The sequence below is a fragment of the Tachyglossus aculeatus genome, chromosome 4, assembly GCF_015852505.1.
Source record: "Tachyglossus aculeatus isolate mTacAcu1 chromosome 4, mTacAcu1.pri, whole genome shotgun sequence".
NCBI lineage: Eukaryota > Metazoa > Chordata > Mammalia > Monotremata > Tachyglossidae > Tachyglossus > Tachyglossus aculeatus.
The window spans coordinates 86,883,730-86,900,277 of NC_052069.1; the positions used below are offsets into that span (position 1 = coordinate 86,883,730).

Sequence of the window (16,548 nt, forward strand, 5' to 3'; positions counted from 1 at the left end):
TGGCTCCAGACTCCACTAGAAACTTCCCTGGTTTCTCTACAATTCCTAAATGGTGCCCTTTCATATAAGGTAAGCAAGAACATCATCCTAACAAAGAGTAGCAGGCCATTAAAAACCCAGTACCAGATATCAATCTGTTTATTCCAGAAAGGTATGATCACCATTTGATAGACACCACTGAAGAGCCAGTTTTTGATTTTCTGTGGCAAAAGAGATCAGGAGGAGGGGGGGGGAGATTATATAAATCTATGAGTAATATGAAAACCTAATTTCAACTATTATTTTTAGCCTCTTCCTTCTCTAAAAAGGCTTATTTTTGGCAGGAATTGCCCCTGGAATATTGTCCTGGCAGAGCCAAGCAATTCCATCTCCCAGCAGCTTCTGGTCTTTCATCTTCCTTCTTCAATTATAATTATTGAGGGCTTACCATGTGCTAAACACTGTATTAGGTGGCTGGGAGAGTTCAATATAACAACAGACATTCTCTCTCTGGTCCACCATACCTGAGGCACTGGCAGTGATAGAGATGCTGGAATTCAGAGAACCAGGACCTTCCACAGATCACTAGAAGAATGGTTCTGGGGGCACGGAAGAGGTAAGGGGGTGTTGAGGAAAAAGTTAAATATCTGAAAGCTGGTGTGGGTAATGGTGTGGATAAGGATGGAGAAATACTGTTTTCAGGGGGAGGAGTGGGCAGAATTAAACCAGGTGAGGATGAAATTAGATCTATAGATCAACAAGGTGGGCCAGGTGTTTGTATTTCCTCCATCAGTGCTCCAAAGGTCAAGCACAGGAGTGGTGGAAGTGATCCAGGGATCGGTAAATGACCGTGAGTAGTCACAGGAGTGGATGGTAGAGGCAGTTGATAAGGACTTAGAAGGAAGGGAGGTGGGATGGTGCGAAAGCAGAATTGAGGAGCAAGAAGGAAATCAATCAATTGTATTTATTGAGCACTTACTGTGTGCAGAGCACTGTACTAAATGCTTAGGAAGTACAAGTTGGAAACCAACTCCTCTTACTTTCCCGGCGTCTCTTGAGGAATGGGAGAAGAGGCAGGGGAGACAATGTCATCTGGGGTGAGCCAGATTTCAGTATGGGCAAGGTGGAGCAGTGACTGGGCCTCAAACAAGTCAAGGATAAAGGGAAACTTTTCCATGATGTGGAGAGAATTTCATAGGCCACATATGACTGAGGCTGTTGGGGAGGGGGGCAGTGTGAGGGGTAGGAAAGGGATGGATGAGAGGGGCCTTATGGAGGTTGGTGTGGCCGGGGTTGGAGGGGGGGTGACACTGGGATAGGACAACAAGGATGAGGCTGGGGAGAAGGTGGGGGTATCCCAAGGGGTGGGGGAGAGTTGGATGGAAGTGAACTAAGGGGGACTGGGATGTGGGACAGGGGTTGGGGGGGTGCTGGGTGAGAGGGTTAAGGGTAGGGTGACCAGAAAGAGGGTGCTGAAAAGACAACTTCCATTAGTTTCCATCCATTTCTCTGTTTTCCACACGAGGGAGTAACCAAAAGTGAAAACAGCTGAAGGATGGATAATGGCAAGGGAAAAATCTACAGCACAAGTTCTGGAAAACACAACCTCCTGTCATCCAAATACATAAAAAAAAAATGGTTCAAAATTCACTGGAGATTCATTGCTAGGGCTTTGTAATCCAAACTTCATGGAGGGCAACTTTCAAGGAATAGATAAATAGATGGGTACCCCAATAAAGCCAAAACACAAAAATTCACTGATTTGTACTAGAAAATGAAGTTCAAGTGGTTCTCTGTAATAAAAAAGACAGCAAATGTAGAAATTTTCCTTGAGTGGGTGTACTTTATAATGGCTCAATCTTTAATCCTTTCCAAAAATGTTAATGGTCCTCTCAAATGCTCTAACAGTGTAAAAGTCAAAAAGGTTAAATATACAGTCTGGCAGCTTTAAAACTAATAAAAGTACATTTTTCTATTAGGAACAAACCACCCAACCCACCTGCAAAATAAAATTTATTCCTTTAAAAATCTCCTTTATGTGACTTACCTTTCTGAAGAAAAACTGCCTTTTTGGTTTAATGGGTTCAATGAGGGCTTAATGACAGAAAGCAAATCAATAGCCACCCTACATTTAACAACCTTAAGAACATTTCCAGTTAGCATTTTCTGAGCATTGAACATTTTGAATAGAATGTGATGATCTTTCACTTTCTCCCTACTGAAAATAACGGAATTTGTGCTCTGTCCTTTATCTACGGGAAATGATTTTTTAGAGCCCTAAATAGGAATTCTTCCTTAAAATAATAGCAGAATTATAATTAAAAAACAGATGCCAGGAAACTGAAAGAATGTTGGTTCTGTATTAAAATAAAAGGGCCTTTTCTATTTTTAATCCATAAGTCCATGTCAGATTATTACAAGTTTGAAGATTTAAAACTTGCCACAAACATAACCTGAACTCTTTAAAAACTTAAACCCATATTGCATGCCAGTGGATAATAATAATAATAATGGCATTTATTAAGCACTTACTATGTGCAAAGCACTGCTCTAAGCGCTGGGGAGGTTACAAGGTGATCAGGTTGTCCCACATTCATTCATTCATTCAATTGTATTTATTGAGCGCTTACTGTGTGCAGAGCACTGTACTAAGCGCTTGGGAAGTACAAGTTGGCAACATATCGAGACGGTCCCTACCCAACAGTGGGCTCACAGTCTAGAAGGGGGAGACAGAGAACAAAACATATTAACAAAATAAAATAAATAGAATAAATATGTACAAATAAAATAGAGTAATAAATTCGTACAAGAGGGCTCACATTATTAATCCCCATTTTACAGATGAGGTAACTGAGGCCCAGAGAAGTTAAGTGACTTGCCCAAAGTCACGCAGCTGACAACTGGCGGAGCCGGGATTTGAACCCATGACCTCAGACTCCAAAGCCCGGGCTCTTTCCACTGAGCCACGCTGCTTTCTGGCAATTCAGCTAAAATTCTGTTGGAAAATGAAAAGGGAAAGGTGAAGAGCCAACATGTTCCAGATGATTCCTTTTCCATGGTGATATCTCACCTGTGCTGGGCAGCAGCAGCACGGGAGAGAATCAAGGGTGAAGACAAGTTAATTGCACGGAAGGAGGCCATGGTAAACCACTTCCATATTTTTACCAAGAAAACTCTATGGATACAATACCAGAAGGATTGCGGATGGAGGTGGGGCGTTCTGGGAGAGATGCGTCCGTGGCGTCGCTATGGGTCGAAGATGGCATGAGACAAGACATCACTTGAACAGGAATCCACCCTAATCTGGATAGCGAACAAGAGATAGTCTTACCTGGCACTCCAGCTTCGATCCAGTAGTTAATGTCAACCCCTTCTCCGCCTTCAAAGACCTGGGTGATATTGATGGGCTGTAGCAGGTTCATCACCTCCTTCATAATGGCCCGGGCTTTTTCATTCCCAGTGAATGCTAAACCAGTCGGGAGGAAGTTCCCCTGGTCGGACTCCATCACGAGGTTAAAGTTGGACACGTTTTCCTAAATACAAAGAAAGACACGGTAAGCCTACATTAGCCCAAGTTTTAAGTTTCCTGAGTGCAGGGATCATGCCTTTCAATCAATCCGTCAATGTACTGAGAGCACCTGGGAGAGTAGAGAAGCAGCGTGGCTCAGTGGGAAAAGCACGTGGGTTCTAATTCCGCTCCACCACTTGTCTGCTGTGTGACTTTGGGCAAGTCACTTAACTTTTCTGTACCTCAGTTACCTCATCTGTAAAATGGGGATTAAGATGAGGGACAACCTGATAACCTTGTATCTACTCTTGCACTTAGAACAGTGCTTGGCACATAGTAAGTGCTTAACAAATACCGTCATTATTATTATTATTACGTTACCCTGCACTTAGAACAGTGCTTGGCACATAGTAAGTGCTTAACAAATACCATCATTATTATTATTATTACATTACAGAAGAGTTGGTAGACATGATACTTATCTACAAGGAGCTTACAGTCTAGATGGGGTGACAGGCATTAAAATAAATTACAGGTGAGGGAAATAGTACAGTATAATGATATTGACATAAGTAGCATAAGCCTTTAGTAATAATAATAATGATGGCATTTGTCAAGCACTTACTATTTGCCAAGCACTGTTCTAAGCACTGGGGGGATACAAGGTAATGAGGTTGTCCCACATGGGGCTCACAGTCTTAATCCCCATTTTACAGATGAGGTAACTGAGGCCCAGGGAAGTTAAGTGATTTGCCCAAAGTCACACAGCAGACAAGTGGCGGTGTCAGGATTAGAACCCATGACCTCTGACTCCCAAGCTTGTGCTGTTTTCATTGAGCCACACTGCTTCTCCAGTACAGTGTTCTGCACACAGTAAGCACTCAATAAATACAATTATCTGACTATTGGGTGGGTGGAGTGAGTGTTGAAGTGCTAAAAGGCTGCACAGTCAAGTGCATAGTTGGCCTGGGCGGGGGGAGTAGATAGGGGAAATATGGGCCATCTGGGAAGGCCTCCTGGGGGAGGTGTGTTTTAAGAAGGATTTTGAAAGTGGGGAGTGTGGCAGTCTGTCAGATATGAAGGAGAAGGGAGTTCTAGACCAGAGGGGAGATGTGGGCAAGGGGCTGGCAACATGATAGAGTATAAACTCATTGTGGGCAGGGAATGTGTCTGTTTATTGCTATATTGTACTCTCCCAAGTGCTTAGAACATGCGCTGAACACAGCACTGAACACAGCAAACCCTCAATTAATATGACTGACTGAATGAATGATAGACGAGATCGAGATACGGTGAATAAGTTGGTGCTAGAGAAGCAAAGTGGGCAGGCTGTACTGTAGTAGATAAGAGAGGAAAGGTGGGAGGGAGCTGAACAAGTGCCTTGAAGATATTCTGTTTGATGCACAGGTGAATGGGCAACCATTGGAGGTTTTCATGAACTGGGGAGATATGGCTTTTCAGAAAAATGATCCAGGCGGCAGACTTAAGTATCGACTGGACTGGGAAGAGACAGAAGGCAAGGAGGTCTAAGGAAGCAGTTTGGCCTTGTGGATAGAGCATGGGACTGGGTGTCAGAAGGACCCGGGTGCTAATCCTGGCTGTGCCACTGGACAGCTGACCTTGGAAAAGTCAGTTAACTTCTTAGTGCCTTAGTAACTACAGCTGTTTAATGGACAGTAAGACTGTGAGCCCCATGTGGGATGTGGACTGTGTCCAACCTGATTAGCTTGTACGAACTCCAGTGCTCAGTACAGTTCCTGACACATAGTAAGCACTTAAATACCATTAAAAAAAAAAGGCAGAGGAGGCTGATGCAGTAGTAAAGGGATATGATAACTTCTCGGTGCTTCAGTTACCCCAGCTATAAAACAGGAATTAAATCCTCTTCCCGCTGACTTAGACTGTTACCTTCATGCGGGACAGGGACTAACAGTTACTCCAGTGCCTTTAGTATAGTACCAGGCACATAGCAAGTGCTTAACAAATACAATTTTTAAAAAAAGGAAGTGGGCGTAAGGAGGTGTAGACAACTCACCCAAGAAGTTTGGAGAGGAATGATAGGAGGAAGTTGGACCGATAATTAGAGGGAGGGATTTTGGGGATGGGGATAATTATGATTTGACACCACTGGGGTAGGTATCACTGTAAATAGGGCAGTTGATGGTTGATGGCGATTAGGGAGGGAAGAAGGGTGGGCTCAAGAGCTCTCCCATCATAGGGAGTAGCGAGGTTTTGTTGGGTTTTTTTGCATTTGTTAAGTATAGTTAGAACAATGCTTTGCACATAGTAAGTGCCTAACAAATGCCATTATTGTTCTTATTATTAAGTACTTACTATGTGCCGGTCACAGAACTAAGCGCTGGAGTGGATACAAAATAATCAGGATGGATGCATTCCCTGTCCCACATGGGACTCCCAGTATCAATCTCCAATTTGCAGATACTGTATCTGAGGCACGGAGAAGTGAAGGGATTTGCCCAGGGTCACACAGCAGACAAGTGGGAGAGTAGGGATTATAACCCAGGTCCTTCTGACTCCCCGTGCCATGCTCTATCCACTAGGTAACACTGCTCTTGAGGGCTGCTCAAATGATAGGTTTTTTGGTCCAAATTCATTCATTCATTCAATCGTATTTATTGAGCACTTACTGTGTGCAGAGCACTGTACGAAGCGTTTGGGACATACAAGTTGGCAACATATAGAGACAGTCCTTACCCATCAGTGGGCTCACAGTCTAGAAGGGGGAGAATAACTTGTGTATATATGTTTGTACGTATTTATTACTCTATTTATTCTATTTGTACATATTTATTCTATTTATTTTATTTTGTTGTCTATCTCCCCCTTCTAGACTGGGAGCCCGCTGTTGGGTAGGGACCGTCTCTATATGTTGCCAACTTGTACTACCCAAGCGCTTAGTACAGTGCTCTGCACACAGTAAGTGCTCAATAAATGCGACTGAATGAACGAATGAATGAATGAATGAATGGTATATAAAGACTTTGTAATTAATCAAGTGTGTCATCTATGGTCTTGGGTTCCTAGGAAGCAGCATGGCCTGGTGGAAAGAGCACAGGCCTGGGAGTAAGAGGCCCTGGGTTCTAATCCCTGCTCTTCCACTTGTTGGCTGTGTGACCTTGGACAAGTCACTTCACTTCCTCTGTATCTCAGTTACCTCATCTGTAAAATGGGGATAATTCCTATTCCCTCTTAGGCTGTGAGCCTCATGTGATACAGGGACTGTGTGCAATGTAATTAACTTGTATCAACCCTAACAGAACAATGCTTGGCACATAGTAAGCATTTAACTAGTACAACAATTATTGTATAATATTGATTGATTCATTCATTCAATCGTATTTACTGAGCGTTTATTGTGTGCAGAGCACTATACTAAGCACTTGGAAAGTACAATTCAGCAGCAAAGATAGACAATCCCTGCCCACAACAGGCTCACAGTCTAGAAGGGGGGGAGACAGACATCAAAACAACAGGCATCAATAGCATCAATATAAATAAGAAGTATTTTATATATATATGTATATATATACACATGCACACACAGAGAAGCAGCGTGACTCAGTGGAAAGAGCCCAGGCTTTGGAGTCAGAGGTCATGGGTTCAAATCCCAGCTTCGCCAATTGTCAGCTGTATGACTTTGGGCAAGTCACTTCTCTGCGCCTCAGTGACCTCATCTGTAAAATGGGGATTAAGACTGTGAGCCCCCAGTGGGACAACCTGATCACCTTGTAACCTCCCCAGCACTTAGAACACTGCTTTGCACATAGTAAGCGCTTAATAAATGCCATTATTATTATTATTATTATTATTATTATTATTATTATTATTATTATTATATACACATCAGAACAAGTAAACTGGCATTAATATAAATAAAATTATAGATATGTACATATACACAAGTGCTGTGGGGCAGGGAGATGGGTAGAGCAAAGGGGGTGAGTTGGGGCGATGGGGAGGGGAGGGAGAGCTGAGTAAAAGGGGGGGCTTAGTCTGGGAAGGCTTCCTGGAGGCGGTGAGCCTTTGGTAGGACTTTGAAGGGGGGGAGTGTGATTGTTGGGTGGATTTGAGGAGGGAGGGCAATCCAGGCCAGAGGCAGGACGTAGGCCAGGGGTCAAAGGTGGGACAGGTGGGAACAAGGCACAGCAAAAGGGTTAGCACCAGAGGAGTGGAGTGTGTGGGCTGGGATGTGGAAGGGGAGAACGGAGGTGAGGTAAGAAGGGGCAAGGTCATGGACAGCTTCGAAGCCAATAGTGAGGAGCTTTTGTTTGATATGGAGGTTGATGGGCAACCACTGGAGACTTTTGAGGAGGAGGGGGTGAAATGGCCAGAACGTTTCTGTAGAAAGATAATCTAGGCAGCAAAGTTAAGTACGGACTGAAGTGGGGAGAGACAGGAGGTTGGGAGATCAGGAAGAATGTTGTAATCCAATAGGGATAGGATGAGTGACCATAGTAACGCTTGGAATGTAGGGCTCCAACTGTGGGTTCTGTGGGCTCCTGTACCATTTTGCCTCCTCTCACGGGTGGCAGTTCAACCTCGCTTGGGCTAGGAGTTTTGAAAAGACTCAAGGGCTTTGGAGTATCAGACTCGATGTTGCCGGCTGATTTTGTTGTATCTCTTCAATCCCCAAAGAGGACAGTGATTGTAGAAGAAATATAAAACCCTGTCTTTCTGACATAAAACTAGACCGTTCTTTCCAGTGTTTGCGAAAGGAAGCGAATGTATAAACTCTCTCTGAAATAAAAGCAGCAAGAAAAGACAAACCTATGTCCTCCCAGGGATCTTAGCCCACAGCTTAGAACTCCAGATATCCTGATGGTCACACATCTAAATAGCAGCCAACCTCTAAATTTGCAAATTTAGGCCCTTCTCAAATTGGCTTTCCAGTACCCTAGTGTCTTTAGTGTGGCCTAGTGGAAAGAGCAGGGCCTGGGACTCAGAAGGACCTGGGTTCTAATTCTGGCTCTGACACCTGTATGCTAAGTGTGGGCAAGTCAGTTCACTTCTCTGTGCCTCAGTTACCTCATCTGTAAAATGGAGTTTCAAGACTGTGAGCTCCATGTGAGAAAGGGACTGTGTCTGACCCGATTTGCCCGTATTCACTCCAGTGCTTAGTACAGTGCCTGGAACATAGTAAGCACTTAAATACATAGTCATTATCATCATCAAGACCTAGTTCTAATCCTGGAGATGTCCATTGCTTGCCACGTGATCTTGCACAAGTCACTTAACTTCTCCATGGCTCAGTTTCCTCATCTGTAAAATGGGGATTCAGTACCTGTTCTCCATCCTACTTAGACTTTGAGCCCCATATGAGACAGGGACTGTGTCCAACCTAATAGACTTGTATCTTCCCCAGCATTAAGAACCGTGCTTCATACATAGTAAGCACTTGACGAATATCTTAATAATAATTATTATTATTCAAGCACAACTCGATTAATACGATTTAGTCCTTCTGCACAAAGGCTCTATTATTTTGCCTCTGTCTTTCCTGTCACAGTAAAAGCAAAACATTTGAAACCACAAATACAAGTCAATGTGGAGAAAGAATGTTAAGTGATGTTATTAGGAATAATAACATATTTTTCTTTTCCAGAGTTTATCTGGCTAATCTGAGCATAAATAATTGCTTTACACACTATTTTAAAAATGATCCTCCACCTCTGGTTCACAGAAGTTTCTGATGGGTGTCACTCTAAATCCACATTTAGCAGGATACCTTCTCCTTGAACATAACCCACAACTTCCTTAAACCAAACATGTTTTTCCAAGTGAACAGCTTTGAGTAGTCTTATAAAATAACATTTATCTCACTTCAACATTCCGGTTGCTACCATACATTTTCAAAAACAAATTCCAGAGTCAAAATTGGATCTAAAAAGGGCAGTGTTCAAAACCACTAATCACAGAGAAAGTCAAAATATAAAAACCAATGAAAAATATCCCTAGTCTTTCTTCATCAGTTTCACTGACAGGGACTCATGGGATTGTGCTGACTTGCAGATGCTTAAAAGAGAGCTACCCCAAGAATCTGGGGCATCTAAAGGCTTGAACTCATCAATCAATCAACAAATAGTATTTACTGAGCACCTTCTAGACTGTGAGCCCATTTCTGGGTAGGGACCGTCTCTATATGTTGCCAACTTGTACTTCCCAAGCGCTTAGTACAGTGCTCTGCACACAGTAAGCTCTCAATAAATGCGATTGAATGAATGAATGAACTTACAATGAGCAGTGACCTGTATTATGCACTTGGGAGAGTACAATACGACAGAGTTGTTAGACACATCCCCTGCCCACAATGAGCTTACAGTCTAGAGGGGGGTGCAGATGTTAAAATAAAAGAATAAATTACAGATTTGTACATAAGTGCTGTGGGACTGGTGGTGGTGGGGTGAATGAAGGGAACAAATCAGGGCTTAAGGGTACCTCTCTTAGCCTACTTGACCTGAGGGGTCAAGGGAAGTGGATGAAGTGACAAAGGTCAGGTCCCTGTGACAAGATAATTCCCTTCATTCTTCAAATCCCTCTTCTTTTTTTTTTCAATCGTATTTATTGAGCGCTTACTGTGTGCAGAGCACTGTACTAAGCGCTTGGGAAGTACAAGTTGGCAACATGTAGAGACGGTCCCTACCCTATCTAGGGTATCACCCCTCAGCTGGCCACAGTACAAGCTTTAAAGGAACCAATTAATGGAAAAGGAACTGAAAGGTCATCAGATATGATTAAAAAAAAGGTCAATCAGCTGGCCTATTGGTCCCAGGCACTTGCCCATATCCAGGTGGACTAGTGCATCAGCCACTTCGCTGATCTCCCGGCCTCCAGTTTCTCCTCTCTCCTCTCCTGCCTTCATCCTATGAGGATGACTCCCAAATCTAACTCTTCTTCCCCCTCTCCTTCTCAACAGTCTCGCATTCCCACCTAGCTTCAGAGCATCTATAGTTCAGTGTCCTGCTGACACCTCAAACTTAACCTGTCCAAAACACAGTTCATCATTTTACCCAAATCCTGTCCTTCCCTTGACTTTCCTATCACTCTAGATATTACCCCTATCCTCGCTGTCTCACAAACCTGTAACCTTGGCATTACCCCAGACTCATCTCGCTCATTCAACCCACATATGCAGTCTGTCACAAAATCCTGTCAGTTCTACCTTCACGACGTCTCTAAAATCCTCCCTTTCCCTTCCATCCCAAGAGGTACACACTGATCCAAGCACTTATCACATCCTGTTTTGTCTACTGCATCCTCCTCCTCACTGACCTCTCTGCCACCTGCCTCTCCCCAGTCTGGTCCATACTACTCTCTGCTGCCTGGATCATTTTCTAAAAGAAACATTACCTATACATCTCCCACTCAAAAACTTCCAGTGGTTGTGCATCCATCTCCACGTGAACAGAAACTTCTGACAGCTGACTTTAAAGCACTCAATTAGCTCTTCCCTCCTACTTTACCTCGCTGATTTCCTATTACAGCCTAGCCTGCCCACTCGACTCCTGTAAATGCCACGGTACCTGATCTCATCCAGCTCACCACAAACTCCTTGCCCACACCTCCTTTCTGCCCTGGAAGTCTCTTCTCCTTCATATCTGATAGATCACCATAAAATCACATCTCCTCCAAGAGGCCTTTGCCAACTGAGTCCTCATTTTCCCTATTTGCCCTCCTTTCCTCCCTGTTTATGGACTTGGGATCATCTGCAAGCCTTAAACACTTTTTTAAAAATAGCATCTGTTAAACCCTTATTATGTGCCAGGCACTGTACTAAGCACTGGAGTTGATTCAAGCAAATTAGGTTGGTCACAGTCAATGACCCACAGGGGGCTCAGAGCTTTAATCCCCATTCTATAGATGAGGTAACAGATACAGAGAAGTTAAGTGACTTGCCCTAGGTCACACAGCAGACAAGTAGCAGAGCCAGGATTAGAATGCAGGTCCTTCTGACTCCTATGCCCGTGCTCTACCCATTAGGCCATGCTGTTTCTCTATTCACTCATTCATTCAATCGTATTTATTGAGCGCTTACTGTGTGCAGAGCAGTGTACTAAGCACTTGGGAAGTACAAGTTGGCAACATATAGAGACAGTCCCTACCCAACAAGGGGCTCACAGCTCCACAGCACTTATTCATATATCTTTATATTCTGACATTTCTTCTATCTAAAATTTATTTTAATGTCAGTCTCCCTGTCTAGACTGTAAACTCCTTGTGGTCATGGATTATGTTCATCCACTCCAATGTACTATAATCTCCCAAGCACTTAGTACAATGTACTGTACAATGTACTCAGAGAAGCAGCGTGGCTCAGTGGAAAGAGCCCGGGCTTTGGAGTCAGAGGCCGTGGGTTCAAATCCTGGCTCCGCCACTTGTCAGCTGTGTGACTTTGGGCAAATCACTTCACTTCTCTGGGCCTCAGTTCCCTCATCTGTAAAATGGGGATGAAGACTGTGAGCCCCTCGTGGGACAACCTGATTACCTTGTATCTACCCCAGCGCTTAGAACAGTGCTTTGCACATAGTAAGTGCTTAACAAATACCAACATTATCATTATTATTATTATTATTATTACTGCACATGCCAAGCATTCAATAAATACCACTGATGATTGATTGATTTGGTCTCTTCAAAGAAATACAAAACATCATGCCGCGTTGTGTTCCTATTCCTTAAAATCCTTCAATATTTACCTATTTTTATCCTCATGAAGCAGAAACTCTTGACCATTGACTTGAAGGCACTCATCAACCCTCTCCTAGGCCAGACACTTTCATCAGCTTCTACCTGACCTTCTTGCCTCCATTTTTTCCCCTCTCCAGTCCATACTTTACTCTGCTGATCATCTATATATCATCCAACTCTTCAGAAACCTCCAGCGGGTGCCCATCCATCTCCATACCAAACAGAAGCCCCTTACCATTGGCTTTAATGCACTCAATCAGCTTGCCCCCTCCTAGTTTACCTCACTGAACTCCTACAATAACCGAGCCATACACACTTAATTTCTCAAATGCCAACGTCTGAAATTCATTGTGTAGCAACCTCGCTTCTCACCTCTGAACTCTTGCTTCTGTCATTCATTCATTCAATCCTATTGATTGAGTGCTTACTGAGGGCAGAGCACTGTACTTCGCACTTGGAAAAGTACAATACAACAATAAACAGTGACATTCCCTGCCCACGATGAGCTTACAGATATTCTGTCCTCAACTCCCCTTCCCCTTCATATCTGACAGACTACCACCCTCCTCATCTTCCAAGTTCTACTAAAATTATATCTCTTCCACCAGACCTTCCCTAACTTACCCCTCATTTCTCCACCCTATGTACCCTGCCCTCTATGTCATCTATGTACATAGGTCTGTGCTACTTAAACACTTTGATACTTGCCCCACCCCAGCCCCACAGCACTTAATAATCATAATAATGACGATGGCATTTATTAAGCACTTACTATTTGCAAAGCACTGTTCTAAGCACTGGGGAGGTAACAAGGTGATCAGGTTGTCCCAAGGGGGGCTCACAGTCTTAATCCCCATTTTACAGATGAGGTAACTCAGGCACAGAGAAGTTGGGTGACTTGCCCAAAGTCACACAGCTGACAATTGGCAGAGCCGGGATTTAAACCTGTGACCTCTGACTCCAAAGCCCATGCTCTTTCCACTGAGCCATGCTGCTTCTCAGAGCAGCTTCTCAAAGCACGCTGCTTCATGCTACGTAAATACATATCCTTATACTCTGGTGATCCCTCTATCCAATATTTATTTTAGTGACTGTCTCTCCTACTAGACTGTAAGTGCCTTGTGGAATCATGTCTACCAACTCTACTGAAGTGTAATCTTCCGAGTACTCAGGATAGTGCTCTGCACACAGTAAGTGCTAAATAAATCAATCGATTGATTTCCCTCTTAATTATGCAGCTTCTCCTTCCACTACACCCCAGCTCAAACACTCCATTCTTCTTGATCTAAATTACTTACTGGCCTCACTGTCATCTATTTCACTGCTGAACGAGGTCTTCACAATCTCCCTCCATCCTGAAACTCCCTCTCTCTCTTCACATCTGACAGGGCAAGGCTCTTCCCATCCTCAAAACACTTTGGAAACTATAGTTCTTCCTACAGGCCTTCCTTGTAAATATATAATCTCCCTACCTTGCTGTATCCTGCTACCTGTAATTTCAGCACTTCCCCATCTGGTAATTATACACCCCTTTGCGGTTATCAATCAATGGTATTTTTTGAGCACTTACTGTATCCAGAGAACAGTACAATACAGCAAAGTTGGTGGACAAGTTCCCTGCCCATAACAAGCTTAGAGTCTACAGGAGGGGGCAGGTATAAATATAAATAATATAAATATAAAGAAGTTATGGGTATCTGCCCCTAGGCAGTATAAGGCAGTAATGTTGTTACTGTTCAAGACTCAATCCATTTTAGGGAAATGTATATTGCAAAATGTTTTTTTTATGGTATTAAACACTTGCCATATGTCAACCACTCTTCTAAGTGCTGGGGTAGATTCAGACTAAGAAAGTCAGACACAGTCCCTGTCCCTCATGGGGTTTACGGTTTAAATTATGTACATATCTTGTCTTTTGCCGTCGAGTTGTTTCTGAGCGATAGCTACACCATGGACACGTCTCTCCCAGAATGCCCCCCCTCTCCATCTGCAATCATTCTAGAAGTGTATCCATAGCATTTTCTTGGTCAAAATACAGACGTGTTTTACCACTGCCTCCTTCTGCGCAGTAAACTTGAGTCCCCACCCTCGACTCTCTCCCACGTGGCTGCTGCCCAGCACAGAGGAGTTTTGACTTGTAGCAGATTGCCTGCCACTCACTAGCCACTGCCCAATCTAGAAATGGAATGGGTATGACTGCTTGACTCTGTGATAACATTACTCTCAGTTCTACCAAAATGTGTGCTTTCACTCTGTGTTTTGGATAGAATACAGTGGTACAATTAAGGAATGTTCTTTCTGGGCATGTCTTCCTGGACACAGTGTGATGCTATATCAGGAGAAACAGCTGGTCATGTGTTCATGGTGTCACAACAGGGGAGTACCATAACACAAGTTTTCTTGAGCGTAGGGTTCTGCAAAAACCCAGTCATCACATAATAAGAGAACTGGGTATATTATAGTAAATGTATAGTTAGGGGAAGCAGCATGGCCTAGTGGATAGAGCATGGGCCTGGGAGTTAGAAGGACCTAGGTTTTAAGTCTGACTCTGCCATTTGCCTACTTTGTGACCTTAGGCGAGTCATTTCCCCCCTCCATCCCTCCATCTTACCTCCTTCCCTTCCCCACAGCACCTGTATATATGTATATATGGTTGTACATATTTATTACTCTATTTATTTATTTATTTTACTTGTACATTTCTATCCTATTTATTTTATTGGTATGTTTGGTTTTGTTCTCTGTCTCCCCCTTTTAGACTGTGAGCCCACTGTTGGGTAGGGACTGTCTCTTTGTGTTGCCAATTTGTACTTCCCAAGCGCTTAGTACAGTGCTCTGCACATAGTAAGCGCTCAATAAATATGATTGATTGATTGATTGATTGATTTCACTTCTCTGGGCCTCAGTTACCTCATCTGGAAAATGGGGATTTAGACCATGAGCCTCACGTGCAACTGGGACTGTGTCCAACCTGATTAGCTTGGATCTACCCCTGTCCCACATGGGGCTCTTGGTCTAAATTATGTACATATCTTGTCTTGTCATATGCCGTAGAGTTGTTTCCGACCCATAGCAACACCAAGAACACATCTCTCCCAGAACACCGCCATCTCCATCTGCAATCGTTCTGGTAGTGTATCCATAGAGTTTTCTTGGTAAAAATCTGGAAGTGGTTTACCATTGCCTCCTTTCGTGCAGTAAACTTGAGTCTCTGCCCTCAAATCTGTCCCATGCGACTGCTGCCCACCACGGGTGAGTTTTGACTTGCAGCAGATTGCCTTCCACTCACTAGCCACTGCCCAAACTGGAATTGGAATGGGTAGGCCTCTGCTTGACTCTCCCTCCCATAGCCAAGACTGGTAGAGTACTGGAAACTTCCCTGGTGTGGCCCTGCGAGGTCCCACATGCGACAGGGATGCAACCCTGGTTCTAACCCAACACTTAGACCAGTAGTTGACATATAGTAAGCTCTTAAATACTATCATTAATACAACAAATAAGATTTACATTAAGCTCCAGCATTCAGACCTGGCTTAACTGGCTAAATTCTGCAAGACCAGGGACACTTTGAGTAGTCCATGTAAACTTAAATAGAAGTAGGATAGGGTGCATTTGGATATGTACTCTTTGAGCATTTGATATTCATCCCAACCTCAGACCCATAGCACTTCTGTACATATTCATAATTCATTTATTTATCCTACTGTCTGTCTCCCCCTCTTATAGCTTGTTGTGGGCAGGGAATGTGTCTCCCAACTCTTTTATATTGTAATAATAATAATAATAATGGCATTTGTTAAGTGCTTACTAAGTGCAAAGCACTGTTCTAAGTGCTGGGGAGGATACAAGGTGATCGGATTGTCCCAAATGGGGCTCACAGTCTTCCTCCCCATTTTACAGTTGAAGTAACTTAGGCCCAGAGAAGTTAAGTGACTTGCCCAAAGTCATACGGCTGACAATAGGCAGAGCCGGGATTTGAATCCCTGATCTCTGACTCCCAAGCCCGTGCTCTCTCCATTGAGCCACACTGTTTCTCTGCATTTAGTACAGTGTCTAGTACAGTGTTCTGGACCCAGAATCGCTTAACAAATACTGCTGATTGATAGGGTGGTTATTGTCTGGTTTTGTCCGATTTTCAGCCACTCTGTTTCCTGTCAATAGCCAGTCGTATTTATTGAGCACTTTCTGTGTGCAGAGCACTGTATTAAGTGCTTGGGAGAGTTGGGAGACGTTACTGCTTAGACCAAACTGAACAGTCCACCTGGAAAAACACAGCACAGGGAGCCTTTTATGCCTAGTATTTGACTTTTAAAAGCCCACCCTCCGTCCATCTCATTTCCTTCTATCAAGTCCCA

At 43.5% G+C, this 16,548-nt stretch overlaps 1 protein-coding gene across 2 annotated transcripts in view; it reads right to left on the reverse strand.

Annotated features, from left to right (window-relative positions):
• The window catches only part of CPQ (carboxypeptidase Q), a 389,493-nt gene that overhangs the window by 60,898 nt on the left and 312,047 nt on the right, over positions 1 to 16,548 (reverse strand). For both annotated transcript variants that reach the window (XM_038745090.1, XM_038745091.1), the window contains one exon: positions 3,311 to 3,512. In XM_038745090.1, the coding sequence (XP_038601018.1) occupies positions 3,311 to 3,512 (202 nt within the window). The remainder of the gene's footprint in view (positions 1 to 3,310; positions 3,513 to 16,548) is intronic.